Here is a 15,758-nt window from a genome sequence, read left to right on the forward strand (position 1 = left end):
GAAACTTTATTGGAAGCTTCACTACCAACAGGAGATGTGCATATTATCAGCCGGTTATGGTCGGATGATTTTCACGGAGTTATGGCCCTTTGAAATTTTCTATAAACTGTGCATATAGTGCAATTCTTGTCCGGGTTATTTCTCACCAACTACTGACTGGAATACAATGAAGCTTTATGGGAAGCTTAACTACCTTGAGGAGATGCGCATGTTATTTGTGGGTTCTGGTTAGATGATTTATTTAGAGAGTTATGGCCCTTTGAAATTTTTAAGCTGCTAAACCATCCATCGTATTATTTTGTGTCCAAAGTTATGCCCCTCAAGACGTTTCCTTTTATCTGAATATATAGTGCAATATTGTGACAAAAAAAACTTTGGGGAGCATCACCCGTCTCCGACAGTTTCTTGTTTCTTTTAATATGATGCCTGGAAATATGAACCCCTTTACCATGAGGTTCAAGAGTTCTTATATTCAATATCCAAAAACCAGGTCCGTTAGTACCAATTTTCAATACAGTAGATTCCACTTAATTGAATATCGGATAATCGAATAATTTGGTTAATTGAATAGAAATTGAAAACACCAAACCATTTGCATTTCTTCCCGTTGTAAAAACTCCACATATTCTGATAGGAAATACGGCGTATTTCGGTTAATTGAATAGTCAATTTTCTATTGAACACTATAATCCACACTATAATCCATCAAAGAATGTCATAAATCTCCAAGGATACGCATCGTATCGACGATTTTGACAGACACGCTCAATTGACTGCCTTTGTTTTCATTTCACACCATTTATGTATGCAGCGTCTGTCAAGCGTCACGTGACTAACAGGTATAGTATGCGAGCAAGTACAATGCAAACACTGGAGTCTCCGGTGTGCAGTCAGGTGCAAACTTTCGAATGCAAACTGTCGAGTAACACACTTCAACAGTTTGTTGTTGCTTAGAAACAATTAAAGAGTGTGTTGCTGATTAGAAACAAATTGTTGACTATCTTGCTCTACAGTTTGCAATATGTTACACTATATTCTCAGTTCGTGTTTATAAACCTACACAAATGCCATACATGCCATAAATTTCCAAACCGATTCCAGGACATTGTGCTAAATTTTCCGGGACATTTGCCGATTTTCCTGGACATGTATACAAATAGCCATATATGAAGTCATACATGTATTTTTGGTTTGCATTTTTTTCGTGATATCCAATTAGTTAAATTACTTATGTTACTTACCTGGAATAAACAAATTTAACATCCATTTAAGATCAATGCACAAAAAAAATGTTACTTAAACAAGAAGAATAAATTATAATTAACATCGCAAAATTGCTTAAACAATTGACAAATTAAACATTTCTACATCCGTTACTAGATACAAGCCACGTGTTTTGCGTGTTTGAAAAGAGCACATGTGTATAAACATGAGATAGTTCAGTGCTGATTTAATTTTCAGTCACTGTATACACTTAAAACGTGGACTGTGTGTAACACGGGTGATGAATTCGGACGTTGTCATGGGTGGCGCCGATGTGTAAGCTATGACGTCAAACTGTTACAACTTACATTGTATGCGCTAAGCGTAAAGGCGTGTTGTTTGTCGCAATATGAGTGTGAATTAATCTGACACCGCGAAAATCCGGGTGAAACTGGATTTATTCATGAATGTGCATCGCGTAATCCGTTTAAACTACACAGCCATCAATTTTGAGCAAGCCAATTCACAACGAATTAACCCCTTTTGTTTGACTGTGACTTACGAGACAATCGACAAGATAGTAGGACCCCCCGTCAATTGATCGATTCTGACACGTAGCGTTTTTGCCTAATCGGACAGGCATTGCTTTGGAGATGACGCAATATGAGTGGCAAGTACAGATTTGCATGCTAAGATAAGGAACATAAAGGTTTTACTGAAATCCGGGACATTTGACATATTATGGGTATGCATTTCCGGGACTGTCCCGGACGATCCGCGACGTATGGCATGTATGACAAATGCGTCGCAGTAAATCATATCTAAACATGATGTCAAACAATCGAAAACGCACACATTTGTTAACACTACTCATCATGTTTTCACAATACCCAAAATTAAATCCAGTATTGACCAGATTTTCCAGTAAATCAGTACACAGTACATTACCTGTTTCAAAACTTAACTACCTGGAAGAGAATGGCGTCAAAGATACAGCATTCTCTTCGCTACAAAGTTTTCCTTTGACAGTGTATATACACCCACGCTAATTTTCGCGCGCTTTTTACCAGGACAATACATGAGCAATAGATGTTGCTAGCGTAAGCGTTGGGTAAGCAATAAAATGAAAATAGGAAAAATCATTACACGCACCGTATGGCGTGACATTGTACATGGCTGCATAGTTTTCGCTAGCTTTTTGTTGGGGGCAAAGGAAATACATGTGGACGTTTTATTTAAAGCTAGAAAGTGTGTTTTGGATTACAAAATTTGTATTCTCATTTGGGAATTCAACAAAACATTTATATTATATTTATAGTGGATTCAATATTAAATTCCAACATTAACTTTTTTTAAACGCTTTAAGTGTCGAAACAATGTTTTGATTATTCATGAAAAGCACAATTTCCAGGAGGATTACACCCGGTTAGTGAAAACATTTGAAAATATAACTGATTCCGTATAATTGAATACTCCGGATAATTGAATATTCGGACGTGACAAATGGGCTATTCAATTAAGCGAAATCTACTGTATCCATATATCAAGACCAAGTGGTCCTATTTTCAATATCCTCATACCAGGTCCAAGAGTTCCTTTTTTCAATATCCCTTTACCACGTCCAAGACTTCCTTTTCTCAATATCCCTACACCAGGTCCAAGTTTTCCAATTTTCAACATCCATGCACCAGGTCCAAAAGTTCTCATATACAAGATTCCTATACCCATAGATTCCATGGTTTTTTAAAACCAAGAGTCAGTGTTTTGTGAAAATTGTCAAGAAAGTTGATCCTTTATCATGACAACTAAAACTGTTCTTTTATTTCAGAGCTTAATCCATGCTTATTATAAACCATTTATTTTTTAAATCAAATTCTGCTCATGAGAATTTTAATTTAGAATTTAATAAAAAGTTAGCCATTTTTATGCCCCCGGATCGATAGATCGGGGTATATTGTTTTTGTCCTGTCTGTCTGTCTGTCTCTGTCTGTCTGTCTGTCTGTCTGTCTGTCCGTCCGTCCGTCCGTCCGTCCGTCCGCCTGTCCGTCCGTTCGTCCGTCCGTCCGTCTGTCTGTCCCAAAACTTTAACCTTGGTTAAAGTTTGATAACTTTTGCAATATTGAACATAGCAACTTGATATTTACCATACATGTGTATCTCATGGAGCTGCTCATTTTGAGTGGTGAAAAGTCAAGGTCAAGGTCATCCTTCAAGGTCAAAGGTCAAATATCATTGTATTTTTCTTTCCTAAAACTTTAACCTTCGTTAACGTTTTATCATAACCTTTTTAATATTCAACACAGCAACTTCATATTTGGCATGCATGTGTATCTTGTGGAGCTGCACATTTTGAGTGGTGAAAGGTCAAGGTCAAGGTCATCCTTAAAGGTCAAAGGTCAATTTTTTATTTTTTTTTCTCCATTCAGTCTCAGTGTATCTCATGGAGCTGCTCATTTTGAGTGGTGAAAAGTCAAGGTCAAGGTCATCCTTCAAGGTCAAAGGTCAAATATCATTGTATTTTTCTTTCCTAAAATTTTAATATTGAACACAGCAACTTCATATTTGGCATGCATGTGTATCTTGTGGAGCTGCACATTTTGAGTGGTGAAAGGTCAAGGTCAACGTCATCCTCCAAGGTCAAAGGTAAAAAAAAATAATTCATTTCTCCATTCAATCTCTTACTTACTTCTCATGGAGCTGCACATTTTGAGTGGTGAAAGGTCAAAGGTCAAATATATAGCTTCAAAGCGGCGCAATAGGGGGCATTGTGTTTCTGAACAAACACATCTCTTGTTTAAAAGTAAACATTAAAGTTAATTTTGGAATATGATTCTTTTATCTATTTTGAAAATTGTATGTTATGAATGTCCCATTGGGACATGGGTATTCCCTATTACACATGCAAAAACATATAACCCAATATGTGCGTATCAGGTACTGTTTTAATTTCATTTTGATGACCAATCAACAAGTGAATTTATTTTTTGATTGATTGCATAATGTACAACGTTTTTTTCTTAAAATTGGGTAAAAGTGAAAGTTAATTTATACCAGGTCCAAGAGTTTCTATTTTTAGCCGGATTTTTTTCGAAAAAATCTCGGCTTATAGATTGATGTTGTCGGGCGGGCGGGCGGGCGGGGTGGCGGCGTTCTCGAAAATGTTAAAGTTCTTATTTCATGGTATAACTTTGGTATGCTTGGACCTAGAGTCTTCAAACTTGACATGAAGGTTGGCAAGGATTAACAGATGACCACTGGTCATTTCAAGGTCATTCATTTGAAGGTCAAGGTCACTGTGACCTTCAATATAAAAAATGTTAAAGTTGTTATAACTTTGGTATGCTTGGACCTAGAGTCTTGAAACTTGACATGAAGGTTGGCCATAACTAGTTAGTAACCACTGGTCATTTCAAGGTCGTTCATTTGAAGGTCAAGGTCACTGTGACCTTGAATGTAAAAATGTTAAAGTTCTTATTTCATGGTATAACTTTGGTATGCTTGGACCTAGAGTCTTCAAACTTGACATGAAGGTTGGCCAGGATTAACAGATGACCACTGGTCATTTCAAGGTCATTCATTTGAAGGTGAAGGTCACTGTGACCTTCAATATAAAAATGTTAAAGTTGTTATAACTTTGGTATGCTTGGACCTAGAGTCTTGAAACTTGACATGAAGGTTGGCCAGAACTAGTAAGTAACCACTGGACATTTCAAGGTCATTCATTTGAAGGTCAAGGTCACTGTGACCTTGAATGTAAAAATGTTAAAGTTGTTATAACTTTGGTATGCTTGGACCTAGAGTCTTGAAACTTGACATGAAGGTTGGCCAGAACTAGTAAGTAACCACTGGACATTTCAAGGTCATTCATTTGAAGGTCAAGGTCACTGTGACCTTGAATGTAAAAATGTTAAAGTTCTTATTTCATGTTATAACTTTGGTATGCTTGTACCTAGAGTCTTCAAACTTGAAATAAAGATTGGCCAGTACTAGAAGATGACCACTGGTCATTTCAATGTCATTCATTTGAAGGTCAAGGTCACTGTGACCTTAAATGTTAAAATGTTAAAATTGTTATAACTTTGGTATGCTTGGACATAGAGTCTTCAAACTTGACATGAAGGTTTGCAAGCACACTTAGATGACCACTGGTCATTTCAAGGTCATTCATTCTAAGGTCAAGGTCACTGTGACCTTGAATGTAAAAATGTTAAAGTTCTTATAACTTTGGTAGGTAAAAATGTTAAATGTCAATTCAAGTTCATATTTGTGACCTTAAATGTTATTGTTGTTCATGTATATGCATGCATTCAAAACATAACACAAGGTTTGCTCATGCCTTGAAAAGTACTTACATTTCATTTTGACCTTTGAACAATATTTCAGTAATTTAAGTATTGCATTGACAAAAACACGAAAGGTACTTTCCTGTCATTTAAATCAAAAATCCGGCTTCAATGCGGTCATCTCCGACCGCGGAACTCTTGTCAATATCCTTATACCGGGTCCAAGACTTCCTATTTTCTATATCCATATACCAGGTCCAAGAGTTCCACCAGCTGGAGAGCAACCTGCAGGTGCGTCAGTTCCTTGCAGACACCAGGAAGTACCTGCACCAGATGATCCGCACCATTAACATCAAGGAGGAAGTGCTAATCGTCATTGAGATTGTGGCCGACCTATCGTATGCTTGGGAAATCATTGACAGGTTTTTATTTGTTTCAATGCCAATTGTTGTCCGGGATTTTTTTTAACCTGGATAACACCTGCATCTTGTTTGGCAAAAATTATTCTTAGATTGAGATGAAAACATATTCTATAGTAACTTTTTCTCTGATGAAAACACTGTGCAATAAGTTTTAAAACTGAAACTGGTATAGTTTCAAAGCTGCTTTTTACTCTTTTGCACAGAAATTAAAGATACATTACAAATGTGTTTTTTACAAATCTTTAAATTGATGAAATACATAATAGCAGCTTCATTGAATGAAGGATATGCATGATTAAACTTCACAACTACTTCAAATCAATGACAAATAGTTGAAAATTATCATATGTTAATCTAATTCAATTTTAAAGAGACATTTTTTCCAGTTTCCATAATTTATCCACTTTTTCTATCTACAGCTTATGTTTAATTGGTAGGGCTGGACTACAAATCTTAGAATCATTGGTTACATTCCCGATCTAATAATGTTTGTTGATTTTGGATCTGAAAATGTGTGTTGTTTTGAATCTGATAATGTGTGTTGATATTGGATCTGATAATGTGTGTGGATATTGGATCTGATCATTTGTGTGGGTATAGGATCTGATAATGTGTTTGGGTATTGGATCTGATTATGTGTACTGGTATTGGATCTGATAATGTGTGTGGGTATTGGATCTGATAATGTATATTGGTATTGGGTCTGATAATGTGTTGTGGTATTGAAACTGATAAAGTGTGGGTATTGGATCTGATAATGTGTTTTGGTATTGGATCTGATAATGTGTTGTGGTATTGGATCTGATAATGTGTGTTTGTATTGGATCTGATAATGTGTGTGGGGGTATTAGATCTGATAATGTGTTTGGGTATTGGATCTGATTATGTGTACTGGTATTGGGTCTGATAATGTGTGTGGGTATTGGATACGATAATGTGTATGGGGGTATTGGATCTGATATTGCGTGTTGTTATTTGATCTGATAATGTGTGTGTATTGAATCTGATAATGTGTGTGGTATTGGATCTGATAATGTGTGTGTATTGAATCTGATAATATGTGTGGGTATTGGATCAGATAATGTGTGTGTATTGAATCTGACAATGTGTGGGTATTGTATCTGATAATGTGTGTGGGTATTGAATCTGATAATGTGTGGGTATTGGATCTGATAATGTGTTGATATTGAGTCTGATAATGTGTGTGGGTATTTGATCTTATAATGTATGTGGGTATTGGATCTGATAATGTGTGTGGGTATTTGATCTGATAATGTGTGGGGGTATTGGATCTGATACTGTGTATGAGTATTGGTACTGAAATTCTATCTACTGTCATTCTGATCAACTAGGGTACTATTTGTTGTCAGTTACAGGGATTGGTAAATCAGCCGCCCAGGAAAAGTGTGAGTTCGTAAAATGATGGTCAAATATATGACTGAAATACTGATTTAAACTGCAAACAGTCTTACAAAAATGGTACTTAAATGGCTCTTTAATAATGAATGCGAGAGGATGTATATATGAATAATTTCTTTCAACTTTTCGATGCTCTTATTTAGAAAACTTAATGTGTGGTTTTATCTTTACATGCTTATAAGATTCCCTGTGTTTCAGCTATACTGAGAACATGCAGAAGGGCATCATGCGAGAGCCACAACTAGTCATAAGGCTGAGAGCAACCTTCATAAAAGTAGGTTGGCTGAGTCCCCTTTCAAAATTTAATTTCCTTCTCAGAAGTAAAGTGAAAAATGGCTATACGAAATGAGCCTAAAACCACAACAGCCTGCAAGTAACTTGCAATCTGTTCAGGTTTTTTCTGTTTACTGCTCATCAGTATTTTAGAGTGGGAAATAGCGGCTTTAAAACTTCAATCTAGTGTGAATAGTCTTAAATGTTATTTGATTTTCTTTATACTAAAACGGGTCAAGTACATATCTAAGTGGTAAAGGGTTGAGCAGTACATAAAATAATACAAGTTTGTGGAGAGAACCATTTTCAGATTTTTCAAGCGATTGAATAAAAATGTAAAGTATGTTATCACAATGAAATGTAGGTATTCAAGACACTTTTTTATTACCCAAATATCCACACTGTCTTGAGTAATGTGCTCTCAAATTTAGACATGGGCATGGCAGAAACAAAAGGTAAGAATTTTGTGGAGGAAACAACATCCACGTTTCTCAAGTGATTAGATTGAAACTTAAAAAACGACATCACCACAAAGTTTTGATATGCAGGACATTTTTCAACACCAGTTATCCATGTTTTTCTGAGGTATATACCTTTGGACGTAACTGACAAAGCAGGTAAGTGCAATTAGGCGAGTTTTTGACAAAGCTGTAGTTACAGAATTTGTGTATATAAACTAAACTTAAATTTCCGATGTATAGGTCACAGTGAAGTAGTGGATATGGTATCAGTCAAGCAAGTGGGAGGTCATGCTTTCTTTCAATGGCCCCAAAGGCAACAAGCACTGGTTCTACGCAGGAAATGGTCTTGAGAGTGTTCAATAAGCCTAAATATAAGTTTGAAATAAACTAGAGTTGGTTGTAAGTTTCAGTGGGTTAGATCTTCAAGTATTGTTGCTATGTTACTGGTTTGTTTTAAGTTGTATTCTGCTCAGTAATCCACTCTGTCCTGACTTATGTGCCATTAAACTTATTGTTAATTTGTTACATGTTTGTTTACAGTTGTCCTCTGCTCTGGAGTTGCCATGCCTACGTATCACTCAGGCCCAGAGTGCAGACTTCATGAGCGTCTCACAGTACTACTCAGGGGAGCTGGTGTCCTATGTGAGGAAAGTGCTCCAGGTATGTGAGAGTAGATACAAATGATCATGCCTCTGTGAGGAAAGTGCTCCATGTATGTGAGAGTAGATACAAATGATCATGCCTCTGTGAGGAAAGTGCTCCAGGTATGTGAGAGTAGATACAAATGATCATGCCTCTGTGAGGAAAGTGCTCCAGGTATGTGAGAGTAGATACAAATGATCATGCCTCTGTGAGGAAAGTGCTCCAGGTATGTGAGAGTAGATACAAATGATCATGCCTCTGTGAGGAAAGTGCTCCAGGTATGTGAGAGTAGATACAAATGATCATGCCTCTGTGAGGAAAGTGCTCCAGGTATGTGAGAGTAGATACAAATGATCATGCCTATGTGAGGAAAGTGCTCCAGGTATGTGAGAGTAGATACAAATGATCATGCCTATGTGAGGAAAGTGCTCCAGGTATGTGAGAGTAGATACAAATGATCATGCCTATGCGAAAATGGGGCTTAATGCATGTGCATAAAGTCTCATCCCAGTTTGTCCTATGTGAGGAAAGTGCTGCAGGTATGTGAGAGTTTATGTTAATGCAAATGAGCCTCTCTCAGAGAAAAAGGGGTGTAATGCATGTACATAAAATGTCGTTCCATATAAGCCTGTACAGTCTGCACAGGCTATTCTGGCACAACACTTTCCACATTAGGTTGAAGGAAGTCTCTTTTAAATGGAATTCAAAAGCAAATACATTAAGCCCCATTTTCCCAGAGGAAGGCTCACATGTATTCTATAGCAACAATTTTGTATCAATATTCTGTTACAATTTTCGCAGTCAATAGTCTCAGTTGGTTATATATTCAAAGCTAACCTTGTTTTAAACCAAGATAAGTTTAAGAATCAAATTTGATGATCAAATGTGTTTTCAGTTATTGAAGTTAATGCAGTTTTGCCATGAGCATATTTTTTTTTGGAGAACATATATGACCTTAAATATTATGAACTATGTATCTCATTGTAGATCATTCCCCAGACCATGTTGTTGTTGTTGTAGATCATTCCCCAGACCATGTTCAGTCAGCTGGCCAAGATCATCACGCTGATGACTGGACAGATCAAGGAGGTGCCCACGAGGCTGGAGAAAGACAAGATGAAAGAGTTTGCACAGCTAGACGAGAGATACCAGGTACCTGGGGTTGGAATTTTCTTTTAAAAAGTGCATTACAGCCCTGTGTTCACAAAACGATTTTTGCAATCGAAAATTGATTTTAAGTGACATTGATGTTCAGTTTTGCCTATCAACTACAATGGAAACTACAATGGAAATCCATTTCCAATGACAAGCAAAATCAATTTTCAATTGCAAAAAATGTTTTGTGAACACGGGGCCATGTCTTAGTTAGAAGAGACTTACTGCATATTAGCCTGTGCAGAATATGTGGATGACACTTTAGGCACATGCATTAAGTCCACTTTTCCCACAACAAGGCTCAGTGTTTAATGTGTATTTTAGAATAAATAGATTTGACATAAGCCTGTAGCTATTTGCTGTATATCAGTCAGTTTTCAATGAAGGGTGTAATGTTTTGAACAAACAAATATTGCTAAGAAGTTTAGTATATAACGTGATCATACACTGATTTAATTGTATTTCATATAGACAATTTCATCTGGAAATGTCACTTCTGTGCATTTTTAGTACACTATTTTAACTGCTTCCAAAGGCAAAGCTATTGATTTTTTGTTTCTCACTTGTTTTGCAGAACAAACAATTTCAAAAGCTAGATGGTCGGTTCATTTTCACCCATGCATTTTTGCACAATTTATTTTGCTTTTTTTCTGGTACACCCAACACTGGCATGGTTATCATAGGTCATTAATATTCTGTATTGCATGGCAAAATGCGTTCATAAGGCAGCCTTTTGCAAATAGCTTCACCTTTGACACATATGTATACTGTTTAACAACCATTTTCATTAACATTGACATTGTTTATCACACCTGAATCATATGGAAGTTAGTTATGTTAATATTAAATACTATATTAATGTAGTAATTTTTATTATATAAGAATGCATTTAAGATTTTTGTACTTGAAAGCGCTGGGTTTTAGTTAAATATACTCTGCAATGCCTATGCAAACAACATTTTACTTACTTGATTTACTCTTAAGTCAACACAATCTGTCTTTTATATAGGAACTAAACAATGATAAAAAGAAAAAAAGAAAATCATCATTATTTTACTGAATTCAATGTTGTTGTTGTTGTTTTTAAAATTGTCCATATAACACTGTTTATGCAAAGTTGATTTTTTTATTTGAAATGTCCGGTTTTAAAATAGGTATAGTACTGGGCTAGACATTTCATAAGGAGAAAAATCTGCACATTCTTTGATTAATGGAATTATGTTAGAGGGGTTCGTTGCCCTTAGATCATTGTAAATAAAAGTGAATGTGCTCTTTTTCTTTCATTCTAAATAAAAGGTAAGCTAACCATTTATTTTCTTTGCCAGTCTTAATGAACACTCTTTACTGCAGGTGGCGAAACTCACTCATTCCATATCTGTGTTCACTGAGGGAATACTCATGATGAAAACCACTCTAGTGGGCATTATCAAGGTGAGAGAGCACTCTAATGGGCATTATCAAGGTCAGAAACCACTCTTATTGGCATTATCAAGGTGAGAAACCACTCTAATGGGCATTTTCAAGGTTAGAAACAACTAATGGAAATTATCAAGGTGAGAAGCCACTTTAATGGGCATTTTCAAGGTGAGAAACCACTCTATTGGGCATAATTAAGGTGAGAACCCACTATATATCTAGTGGGATTATTAATATCAGAAACCACTCTACAGGGCATTATCAAGGTGAGCAGAAAATAAGGCTAGCATCTGATGTCGATTTATGAAAGCTCAATTTTTGTTTAGTCCTGGAATGAAGATTTTTACATGCAACTACCTTATATATTTGTTGGTTGTGACAAATTTTGATCATGACATTTATATTTTACAGTAACATTTCTTTACTTTTGTATATAGATACTTTTTTATGTGGAATATGCATTATGTTAATCAGAAAATGTGTTTAGTTAAAGCAGTGTTTTTTCTAAAATAAATACATGCTTTAGCTTAACAACTCATTTCTCCCAGATTGACCCAAAGCAGCTGTTGGAAGATGGCATACGCAAGGAGCTGGTACAGCAGGTGGCAAGAGCTCTGCACAACACTCTGCAATTTAACCCAAAGGCAAAGGTACACAATCATATTTAATAAAACTCTGTTATTTAATGCAACGGCAAAGGTACCTAACTGTTTTTTAAAAAAATCTGCAAATACTCAAAGGCAAAGGTACACCAATGTCTTTGATAAAACTTTGCAATCTAACCCAAATGCAGGGGTACACAGGCATTTTCAATAAAAGCACAGTCTGCACAGGCTAATCAGGGATAATACTTTCTGCTTTTATTGTCTATTTTGTATTGTTTGTTTAAAGGAAGCCTATTTTTAGCCAAAATTAAGTTTAGACAGAAATTGGCATCCCCGAACAGCCTGTGCAGATTGCACTATACGCACATGCATTCAAACCATTTTCCAAGAGTGCATTTTAAATAAAACTGTTTCTGACCAGTAAGTTCAAGGCTGGAAAGTCTTGGTGGACAGATGGAGGTCTTTAAACGTTTGTTTGCACACAAAAAATCAAATATTCAAATTTGGAATTTCTATATTTTTCTCGTTTTGAAATATTTGTTCTCCTCCAAAAAATAAACAAACAAAATAAAATGTTTCAGACCAGTGAGCTTACTCCCAGGTTGGAGAGTCTTGGCGGACAGATGGAGGGATTCCGTCGATCGTTTGAGTACATACAGGACTATGTGAACATCTACGGGCTGAAGATCTGGCAGGAGGAGGTGTCCCGTATCATCAACTACAATGTGGAACAGGAATGCAATAGCTTCCTTAGGACAAAGGTATGCAATAGCTCTCTTAGGACAAGTTAGGCAATAGCTTCCTTAGGACCCATTTATGCCATAACATCAGTAGGACAAAAGTAGGCAATAGTTTCCTTAGGACAAATTGGGCAATAGCTTCCTTAGGACGAAGGTATGCAATAGCTCTCTTAGGACAAGTGAGGCAATAGCTTCCTTAGGACAAAGGAATGCCATATCATCTGTAGGACAGACAAAAGTAGGCAATGACAAATGTAGGCAATAGCTTGCTTAGGACATGTTAGTCAATAGCTTCTTTAGGACAAAGGTAGGCAATAGATTTATTAGGACAAGTAAGGAAATAGCTTTCTTAGGACAAAGGTAGGCAAAAGCTTCCTCAGGACAAGTTAGACAATAGCTTCCTTATGACCAACATAGGCTATAGCTTCCTTATGACAAGTTAGGCAATAGCTTCATTAGGACAAACATAGGCTATGGCTTCTTAGGACAAAAGTAGGCAACAGCCTCCTTAGGACAAAAGTAGGCAATAGCTTCCTTAGGACAAAAATGGCAATAGCTTCCTTAGGACAAAGGTATGCAATAGCATCCATAGGACAAAAGTAGGCAATAGCTTCCTTAGGACAAAGGTAGGCAATAGCTTCCTTAGGACAAGTTTGGCAATAACTTTCTTAGAACAAAGGTATGCAACAGCTCTCTTAGGACAAGTAATGAAATAGCTTCCTTGGGACAATGGTATGCCATAGCATCCATAAGACAAAAGTAGGCAATAGCTTCCTTAGGACAAAGGAAGGCAATAGCTTCCTTATGACAAGTTAGGCAAAAGCTTCCTTAGGAAAAAGGTATGCAATAGCTTCCTTAGGACAAGTTAGGCAATAGCTTCCTTAGGACAAAGATAGGCAATAGCTTCCTTAGGACAAGTTAGGCAATAGCTTCCTTATAACAAAGGTAGGCAATAGCATCCTTAGGACAAGTTAGGCAATAACTTCCTTAGGACAAAGGTAGGCAATAGCATCACTAGGACAAGTTAGGCAATAGCTGCCTTAGGACAAACATAGGCTATAGCTTCCTTAGGACAAGTAAGCCATTTGCTGCCTTAGGACAAACATAGGCTATATCTTCCTTAGGACAAACATAGGCAATAGCTTCCTTAAGACAAATGTAGGCTATAGCTTCCATAGGACAAAAGAAGGCAATAGCTTCCTAAGGACAAGTTGGGCAATAGCTTCCATAGGATAAGTTTGGCAATAGCTTCCTTAGGACAGGTTAGGCAATAGCTTCCTTAGGACAAAAGTAGGCAATAGCTTCCTTAGGACAAGTTAGGCAATAGCTTCCTTACGACAAACATAGGCTATAGTTTCCTTAGGACAAAGGTTGGCTTGAGCTTCCTTAGGACAAAAGTAGGCAATATTTTCTTAAGGACAAAGGTACTCACCTACTGTATCTTAGGTGCTGGACTGCCAACTGATTTATTGTGTGTTCCTTTGAATATTGTGGTGTATAGAGAATAATAGGTTAGTGCTGATTGCAGGTAAGTTTATTTAGCGAGGCTAAGAAAACCTAAATATAGCCAACAAAGGATTTCCAGAAATAAGTATTTGCTATTGGGTCATGTTTTTTGCGGTGTACATGAACTTTTAAGTATATATAAACAATTCAGTACATGAACACTTCAAAGGAATCCTATTAATCCTTCTACATTTATTTTTAATCTGCTTGTGTTCTTGAATACGAATATGAGACAAATTCGGAATATCATCAACGGCATCAAATACCGTCATGAAAATTAACAAAATGATGTCATAAAACTATGCGTTGAACCTTTATTCCAGAAATGCTGAAATTTAGATAAGCTTATTTGAATGGGAGTTTATTTCTACAATTCATGCGTTTTCATTGAAAAAAAATGGTTTGGAACCTAGATTGTTTTCTCTAACATGTTTTAATTTTATCTCCACCAAATGTCATGAAAATGGTGTCTAAAAATATTAAACTGTTTATGTTTGATGATAAATAAAATACATGTGGCATTTGGATTTGTTTAACATTCTATATTATATTTTTCTCTTTAAATACAAAAAGTTTTGTCTCTGTACTATACACATTACGAAGAAGAGATGTATGAATAAAAACATATACCCGAAAAACCTCCTATTAACAAAGCATGTATTGTAGTGGTTGACATTAATTTTAGTGTCCCGTGTAGCATTGCTTAACTCTTACAGTGCTGGAACTGAATTTTGAAGGCCTTTGCAAACAGTTTGGATCCAGATGAGACGCCACAGAACGTGGCGTCTCATCTGGATCCAAACTGTTTGCTATTCTGATAGTATTCTTTGAAAAATATCAAAGAAAATGCTAATTTTAGAAATTCAGCAGACGACATTTTAGCAGATGACAAATTACCCAGCATGCAAAGGTTTAATGCATGTGTGTAAAGTATCATCAGAGACTATTCTGTGCAGTCAGGGAACACTTATCAGTGATGATACTTTCTGCTTTTATGGAATTTTTTGTTTTAAGGAAGTCTCTTCTAAAGAAAAATCTAGTTCAGGCGAAAAGTCTTGTCCCTGATGCAGTCTGCAAAGGTTAATCTGGGATGACACTTAATGCACATGCATTAAGCACAGTTTTCGCAGAAGGCAACTTAATTATAATAAAAGCATGGTTCACACAATATTTCCATGCAAATCTTGTATAGGTCCAAGACTGGGAAAGTCTTTACCAGTCCATAGCCATCCCGATTCCAAGGTTTCGTCCCGTCGATGAAAGCGTGAACTTCATTGGTCGATTGGCAAGGGAGATTATTAGAATCACCGATCCAAGGTAGGGTTACGTCCCTGGACTCAGTGACACTTAATATGCTGCTGTGGGGTTCTTATATTTTTAAACATGATTGTATGAGCTCAAATTTGTTAATATACATATGAGCGGATCTACTTTAAGGTGTTTAATTATCCACTTCAGAAAAGCGCACGGATATTGAAGTGGTTGTGCTTGCTCTGTTCAAGGCATGCGTGCGTCTGTCGGTCACACGCTTCTCTTCCTACATTTTACCCAATAATTATCTCCAAGAGCAAATACTTTAACATTTTAATGATTTAGTTATTTTTAAGGAGTTATTGCTTTTTAGCTCGACTAT

At 36.4% G+C, this 15,758-nt stretch overlaps 1 protein-coding gene across 3 annotated transcripts in view; it reads left to right on the forward strand.

Moving 5' to 3' along the window:
- The window catches only part of LOC127874198 (WASH complex subunit 5-like), an 82,051-nt gene that overhangs the window by 30,977 nt on the left and 35,316 nt on the right, over nt 1-15,758 (forward strand). For all 3 annotated transcript variants that reach the window (XM_052418408.1, XM_052418407.1, XM_052418409.1), the window contains 8 exons: nt 5,742-5,908; nt 7,526-7,601; nt 8,602-8,721; nt 9,724-9,855; nt 11,209-11,289; nt 11,823-11,924; nt 12,461-12,640; nt 15,318-15,442. In XM_052418408.1, coding sequence (XP_052274368.1) covers nt 5,742-5,908; nt 7,526-7,601; nt 8,602-8,721; nt 9,724-9,855; nt 11,209-11,289; nt 11,823-11,924; nt 12,461-12,640; nt 15,318-15,442 — 983 coding nt within the window. The remainder of the gene's footprint in view (nt 1-5,741; nt 5,909-7,525; nt 7,602-8,601; nt 8,722-9,723; nt 9,856-11,208; nt 11,290-11,822; nt 11,925-12,460; nt 12,641-15,317; nt 15,443-15,758) is intronic.

Source organism: Dreissena polymorpha, chromosome 3 (assembly GCF_020536995.1).
Source record: "Dreissena polymorpha isolate Duluth1 chromosome 3, UMN_Dpol_1.0, whole genome shotgun sequence".
Taxonomy (NCBI): Eukaryota; Metazoa; Mollusca; class Bivalvia; order Myida; family Dreissenidae; genus Dreissena; species Dreissena polymorpha.